General features: G+C 53.2%; 2 protein-coding genes across 4 annotated transcripts in view; both read left to right on the forward strand.

Moving 5' to 3' along the window:
• The first annotated feature begins 6,012 nt into the window (after positions 1-6,012).
• The window catches only part of LOC122363746 (annulin-like), a 29,313-nt gene continuing 10,827 nt past the window's right edge, over positions 6,013-24,498 (forward strand). The window contains exons 1-9 of the mRNA XM_043333352.1: positions 6,013-6,121; positions 7,273-7,397; positions 13,870-14,088; positions 14,641-14,652; positions 15,261-15,388; positions 15,720-15,769; positions 20,501-21,378; positions 21,606-21,789; positions 22,822-23,284. Coding sequence (XP_043189287.1) covers positions 7,295-7,397; positions 13,870-14,088; positions 14,641-14,652; positions 15,261-15,388; positions 15,720-15,769; positions 20,501-21,378; positions 21,606-21,789; positions 22,822-23,284 — 2,037 coding nt within the window. The 5' untranslated portion in view covers positions 6,013-6,121; positions 7,273-7,294. The remainder of the gene's footprint in view (positions 6,122-7,272; positions 7,398-13,869; positions 14,089-14,640; positions 14,653-15,260; positions 15,389-15,719; positions 15,770-20,500; positions 21,379-21,605; positions 21,790-22,821; positions 23,285-24,498) is intronic.
• LOC122363735 lies at positions 16,802-24,430 on the forward strand. Of its 3 annotated transcripts, XM_043333334.1 has the most exons (7): positions 16,802-17,123; positions 17,969-18,085; positions 18,827-18,943; positions 19,996-21,378; positions 21,606-21,907; positions 22,772-22,986; positions 24,049-24,430. In XM_043333334.1, exons 1-7 carry the CDS (start codon positions 16,865-16,867, stop codon positions 24,155-24,157), a joined length of 2,502 nt encoding a protein of 833 aa, XP_043189269.1. In that variant the 5' UTR covers positions 16,802-16,864; the 3' UTR covers positions 24,158-24,430. The 3 variants fall into 3 exon arrangements, with proteins under 3 accessions (XP_043189269.1, XP_043189267.1, XP_043189268.1); XM_043333332.1 differs by having other exon boundaries at positions 22,772-24,430; XM_043333333.1 differs by lacking the exon at positions 18,827-18,943 and having other exon boundaries at positions 22,772-24,430.

Raw genomic sequence — 24,498 nt, forward strand, 5'->3', positions numbered from 1 at the left:
CTGCGTTGCACCTTTAGACAAGTAATCAGGGTCAAGTGATGTAGGTGTTCGAGGATATTGGGCCAGGGAGCCCAAGAGGTGCTAGGAAGAGCACACACAATTCCAATGTTGGAATGGGGCGCGATAAGTCGTTGGGAGGTAAGAGTAAGCTTAGATGAAATTTACACTAATCACGGAGTCTATTGAACAAATTGCGTTTATTGTCCCTGATATGTACCGCTGGAGGGAGTTAGAACAATTGCTGGGAGGGACTGAGAGGTCGACGCGGGATCAAATTTATTGTAGTGGGATGAGAGAGGTATGACAAAGAGAGTGAGTCTGAGGGTGGTTGAGGTATGCGTCATATAGTGTAAGGACCAGCGGGAGATCTAATCTCAGCATTGAGGGCGACATTAAATGGGGATGTACTCGATTATCTTTGGGATGATAGGCATTAGAAAGGGAGAGAATGGTGGGTAGCTATCAGGTATCAGATGGTGGCTTCAGGTTATGTCCTCAAGGGAGGCATCAAAATTATATGCTTTGGGGAGACATCCGTGTCCTAAATTCCTTATGAGACAGATACCATCCTAGGCAGTGAAGACTATATGTTGACAAGCGACAAGCCAGCCTCATTATAAATATTGTTTGTGACGAGCCCCAGGCGCAAGGAACGGTGGCGGAAAGGAATCGGTCAGCTTGAAACCAACGGACCGATCAGCAATTGGAAATGGGTGTGTAATTATGTTTGAACAAGAGAGAAATCAAACAGCAAGAAAATCAACTCATTAATCAACCATTTGAGGATCTACCGGCCGAAAACACTCACCTGAGGTTGTTCCAGAGCACGGCGCAGGTCGGCAACCATCTCGGCAAGAAAAACACCCCCAATGAGCGAAATTTTATTAAACAATATTTTTTTTGAAAACATACTCCCCACCGCTTCCGGACCCCCTGGGGGCATCATCACAACTGTTCATGTGCCTCTTAAAAATCGGTATCACCCTGCAAAAAAGTAACTATAAAAAAATAGTAAGCATGAGCCATGGCGCCTCCGGCTCCACTTATGCGTCATGAGCTGTGGAACGATTAGCTTACCGTTCCTGCTAAGCCGTAGCCAGAGTTGTTGACTGAATTTCGCAAATTCATCCAACTCGTGTCCCACGACGTAAAGGCTTACCGATCCTTAGCAGACGTTTCGTATGCCACTTGTGATGCATCCTGCGATAATTATCGACTGGTGTTTGCGACGTGGAAGTGAGTTGTAATTACGCCCTCGTTAGTATACAGACATGAAGGGCGCGATTAGAAGTCCTTGGACACTGGATGAGTCATATCGAGTGAAATGTCAACACATGTCATTATCAGGAACGGCTTGTTTGCATTTATGGCAAAGATATACCTAATAGCCATTTGTTCCTTGCTCTGAATGGTAGTGAGTTATTGGAACTGGGAATTTCGGTCCCTCCAACCAAAGGCTTTCGATAAAATTATGTTTGAAATCCAGTGCTGGATGCGGGGAATGGACACTGAGCTGTATGCTTAGGTCCCTTACCTTGATGACCTCTCGAGGCACCTTATATGCTTCCTTCTCGCCTGCAGTTGAAGATGCTGAAGGGGTCAGGCAGGTTTATTAACGGTCTTTCTTCGTAAGTCACCGACTGAGATGAACGGAATCACCGTTTGACGGGTCGGACAGCTTTTGGGGAGACCTCTTCATCCAAACTGCCCGAAACACTTCCGGTTTGAGCCAAACCCTGCCCCGTCCAAGAGCACTCACTGCACACACCAGCACTGTTTGTCTTTTCAGGACCCCGTTGGCCGTCTTTGTCTTGCTTCGCATGAAACTGGAGAAATCCCGTTCGACTTATAATCACACGTTCCGCTGCACCGCACACTGCATAGCCCGCCAGGGTCTAACCGTTGACTCGGCGTCCACTTCAGAACATCACTAGCTGTTCACTTCACCCAGTCACCTCCACCGTCCAGCGTCATAGGGACGGGCACGTGCGCGGCGCCAGCGGCTATGCCACAGGTGCCACCGGCGCGCCGCCTGGCCCGCGGCCACCGGCGCCCCTGGAGGCGGGCCAACCGGCCTAGTGCTCCCCGAAATAGCGGCCCGGCCCGGCCCGGCCCGACCCGACCCGGCGGCACGGCGACCCGTGCCGGAGACATGAGCCGACATTGATTGGTGCTGGCGCCGACAGCAGGTCGGCGGAGACAGGGGCGGCGATGACGGCCAGATAGTCAGACAGACGGACTGACAGGCGGACGGACACACACAGGGACCGGAACAGAACAGACCGGAACGGCCGGGCCGCCGCCAACGCCGTGCAGGTCGGAGCGGTGTGAGCACGCGAGCCGAGAGACGGTGGCGCTGCAACGACAACGAAATGGGGACCTTGGTTCCGTGGACTGATCGGCCGCGTCTATTTCTTCATTTCCTGGACATCTAATTAACATGTTTTACCTCGGTTGGACTATCGCATTCGCTAACGATCGTGAGTTCGAGAAGCTGCGAATGGCTGTTTGACTTTTGACCACTCTCCAATCCCCCTGTATCCTGTGCCGCCCTGCAGCGCCGGCCGCCGTCTGTGGCGGACTGTTATTGTCCCACAGCGTGTGTTTACCAGGGTGTGCGTCCCAGGCCGCTGATCGGGTGACCCCTCCCGCGGGTGGCGCCACCCACTCGGGATGAATTAATCTACCGCCGCCGCCCGCTCCATTGATTATCGGAGGCGCCAGAGAACACAGGTCCAGACATATGCATGTTGTGCGCGCCGGTATTTTATGCAGGAGCTTATTGCATCCTTACATCTCGAATGCTCACATTGGCATTGCTAAAAAGGGTGGCCGGATAATGCCTAAACATGGGCTTTATAAATTTTTCAGTGAGTGCTGCTGAATGCATGTATTGCTGGGAATTCTTAAGCACATTATGACCGACTGGTAAGCGCTAACAATTTTTGACAATGGCAGTGGTGTTTTATTATTTCCCCTATCATATCTTAACGATTACCATTTCAAGGACTCGGCCCGTCAGCCGAGTGGCTCTGCCGTCTGCCGGTGCACCCCTCCGATCCAGCCGGCGCCCCGGCCCCTCCCCGCCCCGTCCCCGTCCCCGGCACGACACGGCTCAACTGAGCGCCATATAAACGGGTGACAAATTGAGCGCCGCAGGCGGCCGGCCGATTTTTCGGCAGTCGCTCCCAGCGCGGCTGTTGTACCGTTCGCGGCGCGCCGGTGACAAATGACACCTGAACGGCGCGGCAGCGACACCGGCGCACCCCTGACAAATTAAACAGGCCGATACGGGCGATGGCCCGGCTAATTCAGCGCCGCTGTGTAACGGCGCGGGCCGCGGGGGAACACACGGGCGGGACACTGAGCTGGTGGCGTGCGAGGGACTTTGTGGCGGCAGAGGTCACATTGTGTCATAAAGGGAATGCAATTGTATGGCAGTTATATCTGGACGGTCGAGCCTTGCGTATCTTTTATTCACCCGTCGTTAAACTCGCTCTGAACTGCACACTAGGCTCGTTTAGGGACTCGGAACATTCTGAATTAGGCACACGTCTCCCCCTCCAACCTCAGTCTCATAATCCAACCTCAACCTCTTTCAATTGGATGTCCCCTCCTTCAGTTTCATAGCGACGATCCACTATGTCCAACCATCGGCTATTTGACAGCATTACACCTGCCGTAGTGCTGTGGGCGCACCTCCAGTTCTCACGACCTGCTGCTCCCTCTACGCCGATGGCGCTGAGACGCCGGTACTGCGGCCGTACCGTAGGTGTCGCTGTCGGCGGCTGTCGGGTCGGTGGAGGTCGGGTGGTCTCCTCGGCGGCGGTAGGTACTGCAGGTGTAGCTGGTGGCTGCCTTGGGGCCCGTGGAGAAGGTCGGGTGGTCGGGACAGGGACATTCAGGATACGGCGTAGGACAGCATGAAAGGAGCTCCTCGCTGTCGGCAGCTGTCGGACGTCGGTGCTGTGCCTGGTTTGGCCCAGCAACAGCTCACTGATAGCTGGTGGCTCAACTTCAAATTTACTGAAAATATCTGCGCCGTAGTGCGTAACAGTTTCCACAGAGAGCAAACTGCATAGCTCGTGTTAACCCTATTCCGGGCGGGTTCTGAAAGGTTCGATTATGGGCGAGGGGGGCCTTTTCGGTCCCCCTTTAGATCTCAAAAACCAAACATCGGAGCGACAAACGGTAATTGGCGTTTGATAGGTCGTTTAAGATCTACAACTTTTACCTAAAACATTTTCGGGTCAGGTCAATATTGAGGTCACCGGAGGTCATCAACGACAAAATGCTTTGTAATTATTTACTTATATAACTTTTGAACTAAGAAACATAGATGCATAAAATTAACACGTGTTTTGTTGCTCTCGTCGAAGCGATGCGAAATGAGTATGCGATGACCTTCACAGGTCAATTTGAAATTTGACCCGAGGTCAAGGTCACGTCATTCACCAATGAGGTTATGGGGTATGGTCGTCCTACATATCAAACGACGCGCCTTGACTAGGCGAGCAGTAAGGTATCACTTGCAAGTCTTAAGCACCATCATGTCGTGATTTATTGCCAAAAAATCTATTCATGACGTCACATGACCTCAGATGACCTTCCCCGGTGCCCCTGTCATTAAGCGGCATCTGGATCATCACCGATGAAATAATCTTCCAATATACTGAAAAGAATGGGTGGTTTTGACTCGTTTACACGAAGCAGGAGGCATTTCAATATTTTCCCATAGGCTTGCAATGTAAAGATCTCGAGTCTGGTCTGACCTCAGGTCACAGATATAAAATTCTGAGATATACAAATTGCACATACTGGTACCTTAACTAAAACCTGAAGAGAAGAAATTGATCAGTCAAAAACTCTAGCTCTGGCGTGATTGCAAACTTTTCTGAGGTGGGGTCAACAAACCGCCTCTGGTGACCTGACCTGACCTGACCTGACCCGGCAACCTTTTTTGTCAAAATGTGCGCAATGAATGTTTTGGAAAAGTCACCGAGTATGAGCTTTCAGTCTTGCGGGCTGCGGCGTTTGGCAATGGCACAAGAAAAACCTGAGGGGGGGGGGCGAATCGCCCCCCCCCATATTACATACTTCTGGCATGACAAAAAGGGCAGGAATGCAAGACATTCCTGTTCTGTCTGATGCTCTTTTAAGTGCAGTTGAGTGCTACTCACAACATGGCTGCTGAGACGAGGGCGAGTGTAGCGTAGCTGCTTTCAGCACAAGACACGCACACGCTAATGCTGCCAATATGACTGTATCGGAATTCTGGCACCGGGACATCCAGCTGCATTCCTCGTCAGTAGGTGCAGGCCCTCGCCAACCGCCGAGCTGTCAGAGTGCTCTAGACTTCTAGTACTCGCCGTTACCATGGTATTTGCAAGTGGCTCAACTCCCCAGCGGATTGTTTGAATTGGCGTGATTATGAGCGATGTGTCTGGGGTCCGAGATCGACGAGTCAGAACACTTAACGTGATGTAAGCAATGCAGCCGCGTGTCAGCTGGTATCTGCAGAGAGATGTCGGGGTCACAACTCGGGAAAAGGGCCAATTTATGCAAGTGACTGCCCGCAATGCCACGCAGCACGCTAAATATGTTATGCCGGTCACTCGCATTGGATTGCAGACTTATTTATTTATTTCGACGAGTCGCGATCCATTGAAATCCCTTATTCTTTATTCAGCTCTAATATCTGACCAGTGGACAGGCCGAGCTCCTGAGCGTTTCGTAACCCGTCTCATGCAGGCGTCGCGTCAATACTGATGTGTGCACTGGACGGCTGTAATTGGCAGCCCGCTTCACCGGTGACGCTGCGGCCTTGACCACCTGCGGGGACTGATTCTCGAGGCTCCGACATCCACAAACAGCGTACCTATTCCACCCACACGGGCCGGTGTGGCCGTGACTGGGCGGCCGGCGCCCGGTGTGGGCGGCCCGCCGCCGCCGCCGCCCCGATCAGCCGCCCGCCGCCGCCGCCGAGCCGAGGGGTCAGTCGGGGGGCCGGGCGGGCGTGCGCCGGCCACTCGTGCGCTGTGCTCCGCCGGCGACAGCAGCGGCGGTGGCTGTGGTGTGGTGGCAGTGGCGGTGGTCTGCTGACCCGGTCAGATACACACAGGTGAGCGGTCCGGTGCCGTCCCCTCCCCCTCCAGGTCTACTGATGACGTCAGCACACCTGGCCAGACGGGCCGCCGGAGCAGCGAGCCCGCAGCGATTGACAATCATTGCCGAATACGTCGGCGTGCAGCCGTGCTGCCACTGAGCTGACCGTGCCTGGACCGGGCCGGAATGGGGGTGCCGATCGAGTCGCCGACAGGCTACCGGGCCGTGCTGCTAAGACGGGGACCGGGAGGCCGTATAATAAACGTTCCGATAATATAGGCACCCACATTAGACAGGAAGGGATGACTTGAAGTTTCTTGTATGGTGTGGTTCAACCGCTTATCCTTACATTGTGCATTTGTTTCTTGTCATGAGATCGTCATTCGCTGAATTTGAAGTCAGGCTGACGAGTCCGATCAGTCCATACCACAGCCTCTGGTGCTTCCTGGTTGGTTTTACTGCAGGTCGGCTCTCCGATGTTTAACGCCGCCACAGCATGAACGGTCGGAGGGCTGGCGGGGCAGGCCATTTGGACGGCTGAACGAGGCGCAGCGAGACTGGAGTCTGACGGGCCAGTGTGGGTTACTCTCGGGACAGCTTTGTCCTGCTGCTACAGGGCCAGAGGTGGTGAGTGGATGGCCGGGAAGTGTTGGTTATACCTCAGGGCAGCTGGCCGGGCAGCTGTACCAGCTGTGCCGGTGAGTGGCTGTCGGGAAGTGCTGGATATCCCACAGGGCAGTTGTCGCCGGCTGTTGGGAGGGTACTCTCAGTGTTGGTTATTCCTCAGAGCAGCTGTGCCGACCGTTGCTGGGCGCTGACACGGCAATGCGGCCCGCCGGCACCGGCTGGACGGCCGCCAGTACCGGCCAGCGGCGGGCCGGTCACCTCACAGGCTGCCGGGTCTCGCCACTGTGTACCGGTCACCACACCACTGCCGGGTCTCCCCACAGACTGCCGGTCACCACACAGACTACCGGGTCTCGCCACTGTGTACCGGTCACCCCACAGACTGCCGGGTCTCGCCACTGTGTGCCCGTCACCCCACCACTGCCGAGTACCGCCGGACGCTCTCGAGACGACCCACCGCACTCCGCGTGACTCGCAGTATAACGCCTTACCTAGCGTGCATAGACTCATAGGTAACATTCAATTTGACGTTTGTTTCAGGTGCTTCTAAAGAATCCTCACCATGGGGCAGTGTTTTTCAAGGCAGAGACATAAACGGGAGTATTTCTCCATCAACCGGTCTGACCAGAGCGATATCGTGCTGCCCAAGCCAGCGACTTCGGACTGTGAGTAACCAGGCTACGCCAAACACAATCTCTTTTACTGAAAGAAGAAACGGTGGAATGTTCGGCAATTCGTATGCTTTGCCAATACACGATGACTCTAACTATGTCACAAATAGATAGAGCAGTTGGTGTAGGAATTGATTCTAATAGTCTACAACCATTTGTACGATAGTGCAGCTCATTTCCATCAGCGGCATAGCATTGGGTAGCTTCGTCACGACACCCGATAGCCCGTTTAATTACTCGTCTCTGTCACCACCCTCGGCCGTTAGCGCGGACTGCCCCTCGCCTCCCGCCCGCCGCACCTGTGCGGCTTCGTCCCCGGCGGTGGCGAGCGGAACCGAAACTACTGTTTTCGCCCCTCCGGCCCTTCCCCTCCCGCGCACAGCCGCCCCCGCCCCCGCCCCAGCACACATCCACGGCCGCCCACGCGGGCAGCATTGGACACGCACGGCAGTTCGGGCGGCCTCGTGACGATGGGACCGGTTCGTGACTGTCGGAGGCTGAATGGCCAATTTGGAATGACACAGCCCGGCGCTGGGCTAGCGTGTCGTGTGCGTGCGTCCGTTGAAGTCTCCCGAAGGACGCAGGAAGCCGGCCTCTGCGCCAGCTACCGGTGTTCGCTGTGTAAATTACGCCTCAGCCCACACAGGACTGGCGGGACTCCGGAGAGGTGGTCGTATCCTTGTTCCGTCACTGATAGCTGCTACATCCCGGCCGCCGGGTGAGAGGACGGACGTGGGCGGTGAGCAGGTGGGGAGATAAACAGAGCGGGGTCGGCGCTACGACGGCTGAGAGGGATCCGATCGGGCCCGAGTCATAAGATCGGGCCGGTCAGGGGTACACTCAAAGCCCAAAGCTGAGTACCTTATAAGCATCCTGTCGGGAGAAGTATTGGTGTGTAGTTATGAATACAACATCGACAATTAATGTACATGAATGACTAAGGAACTCGGAACAAATGTGATCAAAGTCATAAAAGGAGCATTTTACGAAACATTTAGCTGTTTTCTGCAGAAGATAACATTTTGCAATGGTAATGCTGCGTGGTGGTGGGGGATATGAAACTATTAGAGGCTAGAGCCTTGGTTGATGCAAAGTTTGCAGCTGTTATCTTACGAAGTTCTCCGAATAGCTCTCGCGGGATGACTTTATTTTTAAAGCTCCCATGGGGCGTCTATGTTTTTCCCCGACTTGGCGAGTGTGCCGGCGAATGTTCCGGCGCGGTCGGCGGCGCTCCTGGCGCTGCAGCGGTGGACTGCGGCGCTCCCGGCGCTGTAGTCCTGTCGGCGGCGGTCCCGGCGCTGCCACTGACGCGGCTGAGCGTGCCGAGCAGCCAGTATTTACCCGGCCCGGGCCCAGGGCACGGCCTTTGAAGTACACGCCATCGACAGGGCGGCTCGGGGCGCCGGCATCCCGACGAGACGGGCGGTCCCGCTGTTCGACTCGTGTTTGCTGTTGTGACGAGGGAGCGCCGTTTACCGCCGCGCGCCTGCTCCAGCCGGCAGCTGCGCGCAGCTCAGCGGCGCGTGCTCTCCGCTCACACCGTTCAGCGCCACTGCTCGCTGCAGAGATCGGGTGTCTGGGGCGCAGACAGCCCGCGGAGGGAGGGGTATTCTGATGGAGGTGACGTTTCGTGGTAGCGCCGGAGATCGGGATGAACGGTAGCCGAGCTCTGGCGCCGGGCGCCGGGACAGGGACGCATTGTGCCGCCGGACCTGTGGGCCCGGTGACTTCATCCCCCACCCCTAGCCGACAGCTATGCGGTCACCTCGGCGCCGGCTCTGCAGCGGTCCTCGGACCCCGAGCAAGCCCAGCTAACTAGGTGCGCGAGGGCGCTCTAAATGTTTCCATGTTTCTCGTATCGCCCCGCGGACCCTCTCACCGTCCCAGAACTCTCATATCGCCCCATCCCTGGGGTTCTCTCCCTCTCCAAGGGCCCTCTCAGTGCTCGCCCCCGGGGGCGCTCCCTCCGCCCCGCCCCGGCCCCGGCCCGGTACGCTCCCGGGTCGGTGTCTGCGGGTCGTCACCGTTCGTGTATCTGGAGTGGCGCTGCCGCAGCTAAACACGGCCGGGCCCGTTTACAGAGGGGCTCTCGGGCTGGCAGCGGGCGCCGTCCAGTGGCCGTATTTACGGCCGGCCGCCGCCGGGGGTCTGCGCACACCCGCCGCCATTGTGTCGGCCGGCGAGAGGGTCCGGCGAGCGAACTGCACAGCCCCGGCCCGACCGTGTGCTGATCCGACCCTGGCGAACGCACGGACAGCTCCGGTGCGCGGCGACCGGCCGACTGTGCTGGCCACGTCGGGGAGTGTCTGTAAAGCCCTTGTTACACTGCCGAATTTAAGTACACGAATGTGCACGAATATCCAAGTCATCGTATGTCGCAGACCGAAATTTTCATTTTTCATTAAATATTCGTGGCGGTCATGACGAACTGTAAAAGTCGCGCGGTGGACACCGACTGGTCTGCGAAATGCCAAGACCGTGGAAGAAAGATGCCGAATCGGTCCGCGACATACGATGACTTGCATATTCCTGCACATTCGTGTACCAAAATTCGGCAGTGTAACAAGGGCTTTAATAGTCGATCGAACGACCAGCCGACCTGCCGTCCGGCTGCAGCCGGCCGCTGCTGGCGGCTCTGACCGCCCGATGGACAGCTGGAATGAACGATGGCCGCCAGCGAGCTGGTAGACAGGTGACGACTGCCTGATCTCCGGTGATCGGTCAGACGGGTCACCGGGCCGGGAGACTCGTATCCTCGGGCTCAGGGGCGGAAGGTGGTCTGCAAGGCGGATCCTCGTGGAATAATGGGACCCCAGAGGCCCCGAGCATGGGTCGAGACAGAGGAGGTCATGGTATCACTGGTTCTGGAGGTGAGGTAATGAAATGATTGCACAGGAGTGTAACATCTTAGAAAACAGGCACGGCTCATCAAGTTATTGACTATGAGCCCTCCAGCCGTTGTTATGGCGTCTGCAGTCCTCGTCTGTGCCGGTTAATGGTCGTTGTCGGCGTCAGAAGAACTTTCACACGGCTGCTGCTCTCGGCGGTCACAAAGAGCACTCAGAACTCGTAACCCCTGATCTCAGAACCAGACCGTTCTCCGCCAGCACCGAGCGGCAGTCGTCCGCCAGACGCCTCACGGTGGTATGACCTTTATCCTCGGCCGCAGACGGTGTGACCTATAGCGGCCGGCAGACGGTGACGGTGCCTCTCAAAGGGTATCAGGCGGCGCCGGTCTGACGCCATTAGGTGCACACAGTCACTCGCCGCCGCCAGTCTCAGATCCGCCGAGGTCTGTGATCAGACAGAGGGCCAATTGTACGTATTGACGGCGTCTGCCGTCTGGTGTAACATAGCAGAGTCAACATCGACCGTTGGATCAGAGCGGTTACAAGCCTTTCAGCAACGACTGATACAGTCACCATAGTAAATACACTTGAGACGCGGGCGCCAGGGTTTGATCCTTATGAAACAATAGTGCCTAAGAGACGTCTGAGCAGTGCCCGGTTTTCCGTGTACCTTGTCAATGCAGCGGGGGGGGGCTGACCGTTGGCGTTGCATTCAGTTCATGGGGCACCAAAGGTAGCTAACGGTTCTTTTCCCCAACTCAAATAATAAATAATGCATTGTCAGACTATTCGTGGGGTCCATTCCATAATATTTCCTCTTTAAATCAACAATCAGGCGCTGAATTTCGCGTCAAATAAAAATACAAATCAGCTCTCAGTTCCTAAACTGAGCGTGACACGGGCACAAACAGCCGTGTCTATGGCGCTGGGGCGGGCTGACGTCACCACCGGGAGCCGGGTGATCGCTACTGTAACAACAGAGCGGGACGAGGTGGGGGCTGGCGGGGTTCGGGGCGCACACCGACAGCGGTGCGGCCCTGCGGGGACCGGGGGCGGGGGACCGACACAGCGACCAGTGGTCCGCGAAAACCCACCAGAAATCGTAACTTTAACCCGGGGGCGGACCACTAGCAGTGACCCTTCAGTGACCGGGGGCGGACCACTAGTAGTGACCCCTTCAGTGACCGGGGGCGGACCACGTCAGTGACCTGGGGACGGACCGCCAGCAGTGACCTCTGCTGTGACCGGGGGCGGACCACCTCAGTGACCCGGGGACGGACCGCCCCCAGTGACCTCTGCTGTGACCGGGGGCGGACCACCTCAGTGACCCGGGGACGGACCGCCCCCAGTGACCTCTGCTGTGACCGGGGGCGGGCCACCTCAGTGTCACCGACCCACACGGCCCCGGGGTGCCGGCGGCGGCTCCTGCGGGGTGCCCGCGGCGGCGGCCGCCCCGGTGCCGCCGGCAATCGGCTGCATACAGTCGGCCGCCGCCTTCTGTTGAGCTTGGCAAGGTCCAAATGTCAGCAGTCGGTCCACGGCGCCGCGGCCAGGGGTCAGTGCCGCGGCACAGGCCGGTAGGTATGTGCACGGGGCGCGCGGCTGCGACCCCGGGGGCGTGGGACAGGGGACAGCGCCACGGAGTGGGACAGGTGACACCTCACACAGAGGTGGCACACAGTGCAGAGGCGGGAGAAGCCCTGGGCCGCCGGCCTGTAAAACAGCGAGACACGGTGTGAGTGGGAAGGGCATTCAGTCCAGGAACTGTCGTGGTCTGAGCATTATGTGGGCGCCGGGAGGTGAACTGTGACACATCGTGTGCCGATACGCATGTTAGATCTGACGTTGTCCCACATTTGTTATAATCCATCATATCAATCAATCTCAACTGGGTCTGAACACTGCCAGCCGAAAATTGCTCAAACAAGTGATAGGATATATAATTTTGAATGTCTGCAGCTGATGAATGTCGAACTGACTCAGCCCTGCAACCGACTCCCTCACTGGCTGAAACCGATCGGCTGGACCTCCCTTACGTCAAACGAGGGTAAACAACGGACTCATTAATTGATTTCGGCACAAATGGATCTCCATGACGGTGGTCGGCGGTGGTATATCGGCAATCGGACTTGCATCCAACGCCAAAAACAGTTTGGCTACTAAAGGTGAACAGTTTATTGATTGGATTCGACTGTAAATGTCGTAATCGGTGCCGAATTAGCAGTGCTGTCAGCGGTAGATGAACGGGTGACTGTATACAGACAAAACAGGGCAGGCGGCGCATCGCTGTCACCGGGCTGAGCTCACTCGGACACCAGTGAGGGTCGCTGCGGCGATATTTAGGGTGACTAATTACACCGTCTGATGAATCATAGACGGCCCCGGCCGCCGGCCATTAGTTCAGTTGTGACAGTAGAAATAGTGCGCACTTCCAAAATATATAAACCAAGATGGACATCAGCTGTGACCCACGTTGTGTCCTGTGTGACCTTGTGTGACCCGCTGTGAACCATCCGCTATGACTGGTGTCCCATCACCCCTGTTCCAGTGGCCAGTCAGCCGCTGCTGGACGGCGCGCTATAACCGCTGTGACCCGCTGTATCTGTGTTCCAGTGGCCAGTCAGCCGCTGCTGCACGGCGCGCTGTGACCCGCTGTGACCCGCTGTGTCCCCTGTTCCGGTGGCCAGTCAGCCCCTGCTGGACGGCGCGCTGTGACCCGCTGTGACAGCTGTGACCGCTGTGACCGCTGTGTCTGTGTTCCAGTGGCCAGTCAGCCCCTGCCGGACGGCGCGCTGTGACCGCTGTGTCTGTGTTTCAGTGGCCAGCCAGCCCCTGCTGGACGGCGCGCTGTGACCCGCTGTGACCCACCCGCTATGACTGTGGTGTCCCATCACCCCTGTTCCAGTGGCCAGCCAGCCCCTGCTGGTCAGCGCGCTGTGACCGCTGTGACCCGCTGTGACCGCTGTGTCTGTGTTCCAGTGGCCAGTCAGCCGCTGCTGGACGGCGCGCTGTGACCGCTGTGTCTGTGTTCCAGTGGCCAGCCAGCCCCTGCTGGTCGGCGCGCTGTGACCGCTGTGACTGAGCTGTGTCTGTGTTCCAGTGGCCAGCCAGCCCCTGCTGGACGGCGCGCTGTGACCCGCTGTGACCCGCTGTGACTGTGTTGTTCCAGTGGCCAGTCAGCCGCTGCTGGACGGTGCGCTGTGACCCGCTGTGACCCGCTGTGACCCGCTGTGTCTGTGTTCCAGTGGCCAGTCAGCCGCTGCTGGACGGCGCGCTGTGACCCGCTGTGACAGCTGTGACCCGCTGTGTCTGTGTTCCAGTGGCCAGCCAGCCCCTGCTGGACGGCGCGCTGTGACCGCTGTGACCCGCTGTGACCCGCTGTGACCCGCTGTGTCTGTGTCCCAGTGGCCAGTCAGCCGCTGCTGGACGGCGCTGTGACCGCTGTGACCCGCTATGACTTTGGTGTCCCATCACCCCTGTTCCAGTGGCCAGTCAGCCGCTGCTGGACGGCGCGCTGTGACCCGCTGTGACAGCTGTGACCGCTGTGACCGCTGTGACCCGCTGTGACCGCTGTGACCCGCTGTGACCCGCTGTGACCCGCTGTGTCTGTGTTCCAGTGGCCAGCCAGCCGCTGCTGGACGGCGCTCTGGCCGTGGCGGAGCTGGACCTCTGCGTCCGTACGAACGGTGCCGACCACTGCACGGCGGTGTACCAGCGCGGCCTGCGGCGCCGGGCGCTGGTCGTGCGCCGCGGCCAGCCCTTCCACATCTGCGTCCGCTTCAACCGAAAGTACACCGAGGAGCGGGACCACATATCGCTCATCTTCACCGTGGACGGTGGGTCCGGCGCCGCGCCGCGCGGCCGGTCCGACTGTCGGCAGATTCGTACGCGCTTCATTACTGCTTAACGATACTCACCTGACTTTAGTCTTAAATGGATCACTGTCTAATCACACTTCTTTGCCGTTGTCTAATCACACTTCTTTGCCGTTATTCTATCAAAACGAGTTTGTAAAATGGGCGGGAGCTGGGACTTCAATTTTGTAAATAAATACTTTCATCCGTAACCCTTGTTCACGCTGAATCCGATGCACTCGTTTCTTATGCATTTTACGGTTTTTGTTTTATGCAGTTAATAAGTAGACTTATTCAGCAAGCTAATACCACTAATACATTTCGTGAATATGTATTATGTGGTACTTGGTGGTATTTATCGTCTATATCTATGGACTTTGTCACTGACGTCAACTCTTTCTTCTTGCTGCTTGATCCTGTAGGATGTAAAAAGAAAGTAAGTTGATATGTTTCATTATTTTCCGTGCATTGTGCGATGCTTTCGACAGGGCCTGCCACTATTTCTATAGATAACGCTATTTTGACATTTTTCAGAGGGCGATCGAGGTAAGGAGGCTCTGATAAGCTCGCATGATGTCTCTCATTTATGTCCCATGAATGTTTGTGACTGTTATGGTATTATTCAGTGAATGAATTGATGTCTGCGTTTCGTCACCTTTAACGTATATGTCGTCCTTGCTTTGCTCGTGTCCGGTCTTATTCGGCTCAATAGCTTTTGTGGTGTCTCAGCTACCTAATCTCTGGCAAGCTTTCTGTGGCGTTATTTTTTCAATGTGCCTCGCTCGCTGTTCGTACTGTGGTGAATATTTCTCGTGAGGCGCTCAGCGTTGTGTGTCCATACTCTTTGCTCGCTCATTCTTCACTTGTGATGCCTCAATTCTCATAGCCACTCGTAAGTCATAGAAGGGCTATATTGTATTATGATAAAGTATTTTCGTGTGAAAAAGCTGTGCTTTTATTCAGCTCACAGGTACACCCCATTTGATTGTTCAGTTTCCAAACCTTACGGCAGAGCCGGTGCCGTCTAATTATTCCGGTGACCGCTGACCGAGCTGCCGCTCCGTTCCGTTACCATCCCCGGGAGCCGTACCGTCCACTTTATCAGTGTAGTGAAGTGCGGTGACCGCTGACCGACCCCCACTGCTGCGTTCCAGCGGCCGACGTGCCGTCGGTGGGCCACGGCACCCTGGAGGCGGTGCCCGTCACACCGGAGGACGAGGCGCCCACCGGTGCCTGGCACGCGCACATTGCCGAAAACGAGGGCGACAAAATCACACTCAGGGTACGTACGGCCGGGCCGGGCCGGTGGAGGGGGCCCTGTATAGCGCGCAGTGTGTGGGGGCGATACTCCCATGGATCATGTTACTTCAGCTGACTGGCTGATGGAGTTTGACAAACACAATCAGAATGTTCTCAAAACATACCGAACCGTCCACCTATTCATAGACTGAGTTTTGTCGTATCATGATTCTCTCATTGTTTATTTCCAAAACATTTGGATGTGACAGCTCTAGTAAAATAATCCTGAGACGAAATGGGATTCATTTACTTGCAAGGTGCACGTCATCAGCCACTCGCTCACGTATGACGTCCTCCGCGGCGCTGATTCACAGGTGACGTCATCAGCCAGCAGTATCGTTGGCAAATGGCGTCTGGAGCAGAGGTCAAAAAAATTGCCGTTCTGCCGAGGTTTCAGGTGACACAGAAAGGGGGTAAAGGATCCCGACGAGAGACACAAATCTACTCGTCGTACCGTCGCATTCATCTCACCCATGTAATAAACCATGAGTTTGTAATTACTTCAAAGAAAAGGTTATAACTAGTGTAAAATAGTGTAGAGTAAGTAATACCATACCTGGGGTAGGGCTGGCCGGGCTGGCTCATGACGCTTTGTCTTTTTTTTTGGCACAACATCGTTTTCAGCCTGTCTTTGGCCGTTTCGGCTTTCTTGGCCTTCGGCAGAACCGCCGGACGAGCAGGGCCTATGGACCAATCAACGGTGTCTCGCGTCTCCCGGGAGACATTATGAGACACGCCAAGATTCTCGGCGGAAGTTGGAATTTGGAAACTTGGCCCTTGGCGCAATTCTAATCTGGCAGCAGGACATGTTTGAATCCGTTGGATTTCTATGCGGCACACAGGCGCGGAGCTTCGTGTGGTATTCGCGTTTTGTTTGTGGTTTTGTGTAGTTTTGTGCCTGCTTTGTATGGATGCTGGCATCAGCTCACTAGAGACCTTTGATCCCTTGTCTTACCCCGTGTTTATCATGCGTATGTCATTGTGAGTCGTTATCGCGGCCATGGGCCTGTTCCAGCGCCTCCAGTAGAAATTCTTGACTGGAGGCTCTACCAGAGGTTTCACTGGAGGCGCTGGAACGCAATCTGGAGATTTCTGGAGATTGGCATCACAGATATTAAAAGAATGACAATTGTTCTCTCTAGAAATGCAAAATTTGTTTTCAATTTTATTTAGAAACATTAACAAAATTATAGCAATGTAATTTTCTTTACATTCAAGTTGTAAAATAATCAGTCAAAAGTCCTTTGTTTACATTCGTGATTGTCACATGTGCGCCATAATTGTAGACCAGAGCCTCCAGAGAAATTTGGACCTCCCAACTCTCTGGAGGCTACTGGAGGTTTCTGGAGCTTTGGCGAGAGCTTTCTGGAGCTTTCTGGAGGCGCTGGAACGCTCTCTGGAGGATTCTAGAGCTTTCTGGAGCTTTCTGGAGGTTTCTGGAGGCGCTGGAACAGGCCCCATGAAGCGTACGCTTTGTGAAGACTCAGACACTGTGACTGGGTCGAAGAAGAAAGCAAAGAAGAACTTGAACTGGGTCTCAAGGCAGAAAGTGAGATGTGGTGAAGTGCCAAAGAATGGAGGCATCTGTTCCTTCAGTGGTGAGCGAAGGAACCACAAGCGACACTGTCAAACTGAGCATCCATGGGCTGTGGAGCCTTACAAGATAAGAAATGATGCCTTTGGTGTTGGAGGAAGATGGGACTGGCGAGTCACAGAAGGTAAGAATCCGACCATGCTATCCCAGTGCTTCACCTTGCTAAATGTATCAGTGAGAATCTACATGTAGTCACAATCAGTCCAAGACAGGCCCAAAAAGCACAAAAGAAATTTTATGTATTGGTATGAGCAAAATTTGAGCTTGGATCCTTGATATGGAAATAAATGTCTAAATTGCGAATTTCACTTTTAACCTGTCCAACTGGGATAGAAGTCTTCTTCCTAACACATGGGTGTAGGAACCTCATGAAAAGTGTGTGTGTTTGGGGGGGGGGGTGGAGGCAAAACTTCAATGTCACTGTTTGGGAGCCCGAATACCCCTATGAAGAAATGCTTTGCAGTTTTGTGCTCATCTCACCTTGCTGAACCATTTCCATTTTCCTGCTCTAAGTTTTGTATTTAAATAAAAAATAAAGATTTTGCTTTAAAAATGGCTGAAAAGTGGGGGCCATGCCCCCCGGACCCCCTGTTCATACACCTATGTCCAAACATACTGAAATACTGGACTTATCAATGTTTGTTATGCTATCAACAATTATCTAAAAACACCTACAAGGCTAGGTTAGGGTATGAGTCCAAATGCCTGCCATTACATCAAGCTGGGCATTGGGATTTTTACCATACCTAGGTTTATGTGCTTTAGATTTGAGGACTATGGGTTCGCAGCTAATATTGGGTCTGGCTTGTGTTGAAGGGGCACATGTAGTGCATAGACAGTCCAATATTTTGATTTATCTATCTGGGGCAGTACCTGGAGATTGCCATGGAGCCATGTAGAACATGAACAACTGTGTGTCAAAAGGTCTTTGGGCATTTTAGCTCACACCCACTATGACTTTCTTTACAGGTCCTGTGCCAGACCAGCAAGGGGATAACCCCAGAGTGGTGGATGCAGGGCCTGTGCAAGAGCTCCAACCCCATGTGGAGTCAGCACCAAGAGGAGCTGCAGTGAGCTCTGCAACAGGTTAGTGGTCAAAGAGCATGATCAATTCTTGTTGGATCTCTGGACAGGCATTCTGCTTACCTAGGTACCATAAATTCTTTACATAGAATCAATGTTTTGGAGGAAAGCTTCTGTTCTTAGATTCCAGAAAGTGACCTGTGCTTATTGCATCTTAAGGTGAAGAAAGATCAATCAGCTTGATTTTTGTAGGTACATGATTATGGGAAATGATACTATCATGTTGGATTTGAATAAGCAATCTTCAATGGTATTACTGAATCTCTGCTCTGAAGAGATCTCTAAATGGACCAAAGGATTTTCTGGGTGAATATTGTGCATATTTGCAATAGATGATTGAATATTTCAGTGAACTCATAAAAACACAATTTTTCTCTAATGAGTGGAATCTCAATCAGTTTATTTTATATTTTGCAGTGTTATGCATTTAAATTGTATAATATGCGTGAGAGCTGGAGAGTGGAGACACCATGGAAATTATGTCCTTCCACATACTTTCATGGCCTCAGGGAAATGACCAATATGGTGGTGTGGATTGTTGTCTAAACTGAATTTGTTTTCAGAGAGACTCCACACCAATCTTGGCCAAGTCTTTGACATATGGCTTTGCTATATTTTGTATAAAATCACCAAAATGACCAAAATCTGCAGCCAAAATAGTATGATTGCACTCAGAGCATGAAAAATTGTGTGTCAACACCTCATGTGCATTTTAGCTCACACCCACTATGACTTTCTTTACAGGTGCTGTGCCAGACCAGCAAGGGGATAACCCCAGAGTGGTGGATGCAGGGCCTGTGCAAGAGCTCCAACCCCATGTGGAGTCAGCACCAAGAGGAGCTGCAGTGAGCTCTTCAACAGGTTAGTGGTCAAAGCACATGCTTGCTTATTGCTTAATACACGCTTTGGAAGGGGTCTAACAATTACATGCCATGGAGGGGGGGGGGGGGAGAATCTGCCCCTTCTGTATTCTGGGCTCCCAAAAGAGCTATAAAGACAAAATTTGGTGGGTATGTGTTTGAATGAGCAATCTTCAAAGATATTACTAGATCTATAATCTAAAGAGAGGGGCGGTGGGGAACTCTTTGGTGTACAGTTTGCATGGGTCGAAAATTTACCACAAAGTGTGTACTTGATTAACGGTCAGGTACTGACAATTTTGCGGCGCTGCGAGCCGCCGTTTTATGCTTTGGATCTTGGCAATGACTGTTCTTGCCTGTATATAATTACGAGCGAGCGAGGTGTAGTAGAATAGCAGAAATTTCTGAGTATGAGCGGCTGGCCGGCCGTGGTCACGCTTTTGCAAAGCTTTTATGCATCTCAGCAACCACTTGTACTAGCGGTAATTGTTGTAGGGTAGCTTTATTCCTGCTACCAAGTATAGGGTTATTTTCGATACATGTGGGTGACCGCCATGTGCAAAACGAAGAGTTGTCAGGTTTGTAACAATTGCAATATCTCGGTAACTACTCGGACGATTGCGCTGAAACTTGGCATGTAGGTAGGCACCCACTAGGCAATACATTTCCATGTGCCACAGTTGGGGCGACTACTGCTCGTGCGCACGTGCAGGGGATCGATTCCAGCTCTCGAGAACGGCTAAACCGAATGGTGTCAAATTTGGTACACGGTTGGGGTCAAGTTAGTAGGGTGCCGTTCAAAAGTAATTTAGGCCCAATTTTCCACGTGCGTAAGTGCATTGTGCCGCTCCGAGACCCCGAGAACGGCTGGGCCGATTGCGCCCAAATTTGGTACACTGCTTTAGACCGCTTAGTAGGGTGCCGTGCACAAGTCAGTTGGAAGTACCCCTTTGCAATTCCGCACAAGCAAAGCTCACCCTCTTGGTCGCTCGTTTATCGCCCCAAATTACATTTTACTGGTTTATATTAAGTGCTTTCTCTTTCTGTTTTCAGAGACTGTCATAGCTCCTGCTCAGCCGCACGGGTGTCAACTGGAGCCACGAGTCGCGAACCTGGAGAAGGATCAGCAACGTTTGTTCCATCTGGTCAAGAACGCCGGGGAGAAGGCACCACCTCCGGCCGAAGCCTCGTCAACAGGCGCTTATGACTTCGCTCTACTCCATCACGCTCGCGACATATCGGACGTGAAGAAAGCGGCGCAGAACCACATCATCTGTCTTCCTGACGATAATCTGGTCTACTGTGCAGTCTGTCGACCAGATTTCGATGCCTCCAACACCATGAGTAAGGGAGGAAAAGCGGGCCTAATCAAGTACGAATTCAGTACTGGGACATCCTTTCCTAAGCCAGCTGTCATGCCAACGGCCTTTAGTCGGCTGAAGGAGAGTGTGAGAGAACACCTGATAAGCAAGACACACAAAAGGTGCCTCGAAGCGAAGACAAGGGACAGTGAGAAGGAGGCGAAAGCAGCCAGGTTGCAAGGGTCTGTGTCCTACAGGGTCATCAGAACTGCATACCACGTAATCAAACACTCGATGCCGCAGTTGCAGTTTGAGAAGATGATTACGTTGCAGGACATCAACGGCCTGAACATGGGGAACATAGGTCACAGCTTCATGCAGATGAATCGCTTCCGCAGAGAGTTCTTTCTGGAGGTGCTCGAGCTGCTGACCCGCCACATCTCCAGAACAGCATGTGTCGCCGTCATGGCCGACAAGGTTACAGTGAAGCACCGGACCATAGATATAACGGCTGTCATGGCCGTTGTACCCGAGGCTCCAAGCGGACATCTCATTCAGAGCTTCGTTGTCGGTGCACCTGTCGTTAAGAAACACGATGGGACATCACTGGCCAACGGCTGGATCAAAACGCTGGCGGCCGTCGGCATCAAAAGCCCCAAGCAGATCGCTGCCATATGCACAGACGGGCAGTATCACGGGCTGTCAGTGCCCAGCAAATTCTTGGAGCAGCTGGCGAAGACGCAGGAGGACGTTCGCGAGAGGTCGATGTCGCCCTGTGTGCCCATGCTGTGGGATGGAGCACACCTACTTGCTCTGGCTGAGGACTCTGCCAAAGATGAAGATAAGTGCCTCTGGGTGTGGGCCGTCGTAAACTCAATCACAAGAGTAACTAAGAGGCACACGACAGGAAAAGGCCGCGAGCTGCTCCGAAACGCCCAGAAGAAGCTGGGGCTGAAGAAGAAGTGCCCCCGCCTGTGGTCAACGACGCGGTTCGCTCCCCACGCCGCTGCCGTCCTGAAGACGTTCCTGTACAACATGCCCGCGTATCTACACTGTCTGGAAGCGGAGTACAGGACGTCGACGGCAAGGCCAGATGCCATCGAAGTACTGAGGAACGACCTTCGTCTACTGAGAGGTGAGCTAACGACTTGGCTTCCACAACTTTTTTGTACTTCTGTTTTACCATGCATTAAACTTTCGTTTTTACTTTCGTCGAACGTTTATCGTATTGTGTCGAGGAGGGGGGGGGGAGGCTATAATATGAAATTTGACAAGATGTGATCTTGTCACTTTTGAAGAAAACTGGCTAAGAAAGTACATTTTTATTGTAACATTGACAAGTGTTTTTTCATGACTTTGCAGACGATGTGTGCTTCCGGGGTCAGGTGGCCGCGCTTCTGGACGTGTACCAGGTGCTAGCGGCGGGCAGCCGGGACCTGCAGAGCCTACAGAAGCTGCCGTGGGAGCGGCAGGGCGATTTCGCTGACATGGTGGGAAAGCTGACGGCAATGGCAGGTGCCCTGAAGGCGGCCGTTCGTCCCAAGAGGTCAGGTGCCTTGAGTACCCAGGCTATCAGCGAGATGCTGCAGGAGGCGGACGAAGAGGAGCTGCCAGAACTGTGGCCGAACTTCGCCAGACACCGCCCAAAGCTACACGCAAGAGAGGTAAGTGCCACCTGGTGTCCTCTAGGTGCGTTTTGAGGCCGGATCCATCCAAATGCTTGGTCTGGCTAGCCTGTGTCTCAGCTTGCTGTTAGATTAAAAGTGCACTAGGGACCAGGCCAGCGAGTGAGAAGCGAAGCGAGTGATAGTTGTCGACGAATGTGTTGTAATATGTGCCGCGAGACCCGACCGACCGTCGTCTTTTTAGAGATATCCTGGCCAACTACGAGGCCGATAGGCTCGTGGTCTTCGTTTTTGGCTACCCACACATCATGGCTCAGCCATTGGTCGTTTCATTCATTGGTTTTGATGAGTTTTATTACCCCTACGTTTTTAACATCGTCTTTGACTTTACGTTTGTGTTCTTACACATTTTACCTCTTTTCCCAAGTTTTGTATTGCAGTGAGCGTTTTTTTTTCTCCAGTTAGACTTTCTATTTTGGTAATGGTAATAGAAAAGTATCCCTAGTCGGCCATACCACATAGCAATTTTTACCCATGGAAACAATACCAGCTTAACCATCTGTCAAAGGCACATAAATGAGTAACAGTTATATTTGATGTAATTGGTTAGGGTCATGACTCATGGTTTCTCAATTCTCATGTATAAACAACTATGAAGTAATTCGCTTAAAACGAATCGTGGGCATGCGTGCGCTCATTGTAATGGTACGAGTTGTTTGAGCGTATTATATAAACTGATTTACTTGTTCTCTTACGTGCGCGCTCATTTCCCTGCGGGGTGCCTGCGTTGTACCAAACAACAACACGTCAAGATTGCACTTTACTTTGTAACATGTAACAACAAAATATTTAAAGCATTGAAAGTTATCTGCGAATTTTTAAAAGGAATTTTGATGTTCCTAGGTGGAGCAAGTGATCACCTTCACTGAGGCGCTCGCCCGACACTCAGCCAGGCGGGAGGAGGGCGTCAACAAGGCCGGTGAGCGGAAGGGCTCCAGCAACCTGCGCCTGATCAAGGCCATGCCCCATGTGCGGATGGTGGCAGATCTGGACCAGCTCTCGTCATCACCCACCTCAGGGGTCGTCGATGACATGCTGAAGAGCGTCGATCGACTTAGGTCAGATGGCCTGATACCTGAGACAGGCTCTACAGAAAGGATGCGGGATGCCATGCTGGCCTCATACAAGGTTATCCGCGCAGAACGAATGAACAAACCAAATCTAGGCAACCAGGAACTGTTCAAAATTCTCTGGCAGCGTGCGGAACAGGACATCAAGCCGTATATCAACCTGGTCACCCGCCTGTGGCTGATTTCGCCGTGCGAAAGCGTGGTTGAGAGCATGGGCTCTGTCGTCGCGGACGTATTCGGGGAGCACAGGAACCTGAAGCATGCAAACGCTGCGATGGAACTGGTGGTTCGATGGAACGGCCCAGATCTAGCGAGTGCTGATGCACTGATACAGGCCGTAGTGCGCTCACCGCGAGAAAACTTTAACTTCGTGCGGAGACACACACAGTCGAAGATCGACGGGGAAAGTTCTGTGGTGTTGAAGCACAAGAAGAAGTGTCCGCGAGCATCAGTTTTTCGTTAGAGTAGCGCACTACGACCTGTACCAGTACATCAGCACTCGCTGGATCTGAGACTTTCCATCGAACAACCAGTTCCATCGCAGCGTTTGCATGCTGTGATGTCATTTACAGAAAATCGGCATACCGATACCAAAACAAATACCAAAAACCGAACCGACTTGGGAAATCGAAAGAAATACCTTTTTTACTAACTTCACAGCCTCTTGTACGCGAGGATTCATTAAGAGCGAGCGCAGCGAGCTAAGTCTTACGCATGTTACATAGAAATTCCTGAGTGGGAGCGGCCGGCCGTATGAGACCGGTTGGGAGGGTGCCGTGCATAAGTCAGTTGGATGTAGTCCGTTGGCCTCTCAATTCCGCACGTGCAAGGCTCACACGCTCGCTCGCTCGTTTGTCACCCCAAAAAAACTTTTACTGGTACTGCTGACAAAATACCAGAATATTATAATTGAACTGCCAAATACCAAATTGGTATCGGTTTGGTATCGGTACACCAAAAAGTTGGTATCCGATTCACATCTCTACTTTAGATCTCTTCGTCGTTCTGTTGTCCACTGACGAGTTGACGCTCAGTTTCCGCACACCACAGCAGAACCGCATTCTGGATAAAGCGTGAGGATAAACTATGCAGGTATTTTTTGCTATTGTTGTATGGTAGTGTTTGTTTTTCGAGTACCTACATGCTTTTTTGTAAATGAAGCTCGCATGATTGACAGCAGAATATTGTACAAAGGTGGGTGCATGGGAAGGCAGCCTGATCTGATGTTCGAATTTGGAAGCCTTCGGTTTCTGAATGTGAAGGCAATGATAAGTTGTGTGATGATATATTGTGTTGTGATGGATGCTGAAGGGTGAAATGTGATTGATGTCAAGTTCGTTGGCGCGGCTGATGAGTTCGATGACCTGGAGTACGAGCCTTTCCTCTGTTATATAAATTGACGGACAATAGACCAGCTGTGTTCTGATCTGAATCTGATTCTACCTATTTCGGACGTCTGACTGAAAGAGAGAATAAGTCACACCCATATTTTTGAATCTG

Source organism: Amphibalanus amphitrite, unplaced genomic scaffold, assembly GCF_019059575.1.
Source record: "Amphibalanus amphitrite isolate SeventyFive unplaced genomic scaffold, NRLGWU_Aamphi_draft 000637F_arrow, whole genome shotgun sequence".
NCBI classification, from domain to species: Eukaryota; Metazoa; Arthropoda; class Thecostraca; order Balanomorpha; family Balanidae; genus Amphibalanus; species Amphibalanus amphitrite.

Coding starts and splice junctions, on each gene's coding strand:
- LOC122363735 (XM_043333332.1), top strand. CDS start 16,865: ATGAAGCGTACGCTTTGTGAAGACTCAGACACTGTGACTGGGTCGAAG. Junction 18,086..18,826: donor TGCAGTGAGCTCTGCAACAG/GTTAGTGGTCAA, acceptor CTTTCTTTACAG/GTGCTGTGCCAGACCAGCAA. Junction 21,379..21,605: donor CGACCTTCGTCTACTGAGAG/GTGAGCTAACGA, acceptor ATGACTTTGCAG/ACGATGTGTGCTTCCGGGGT.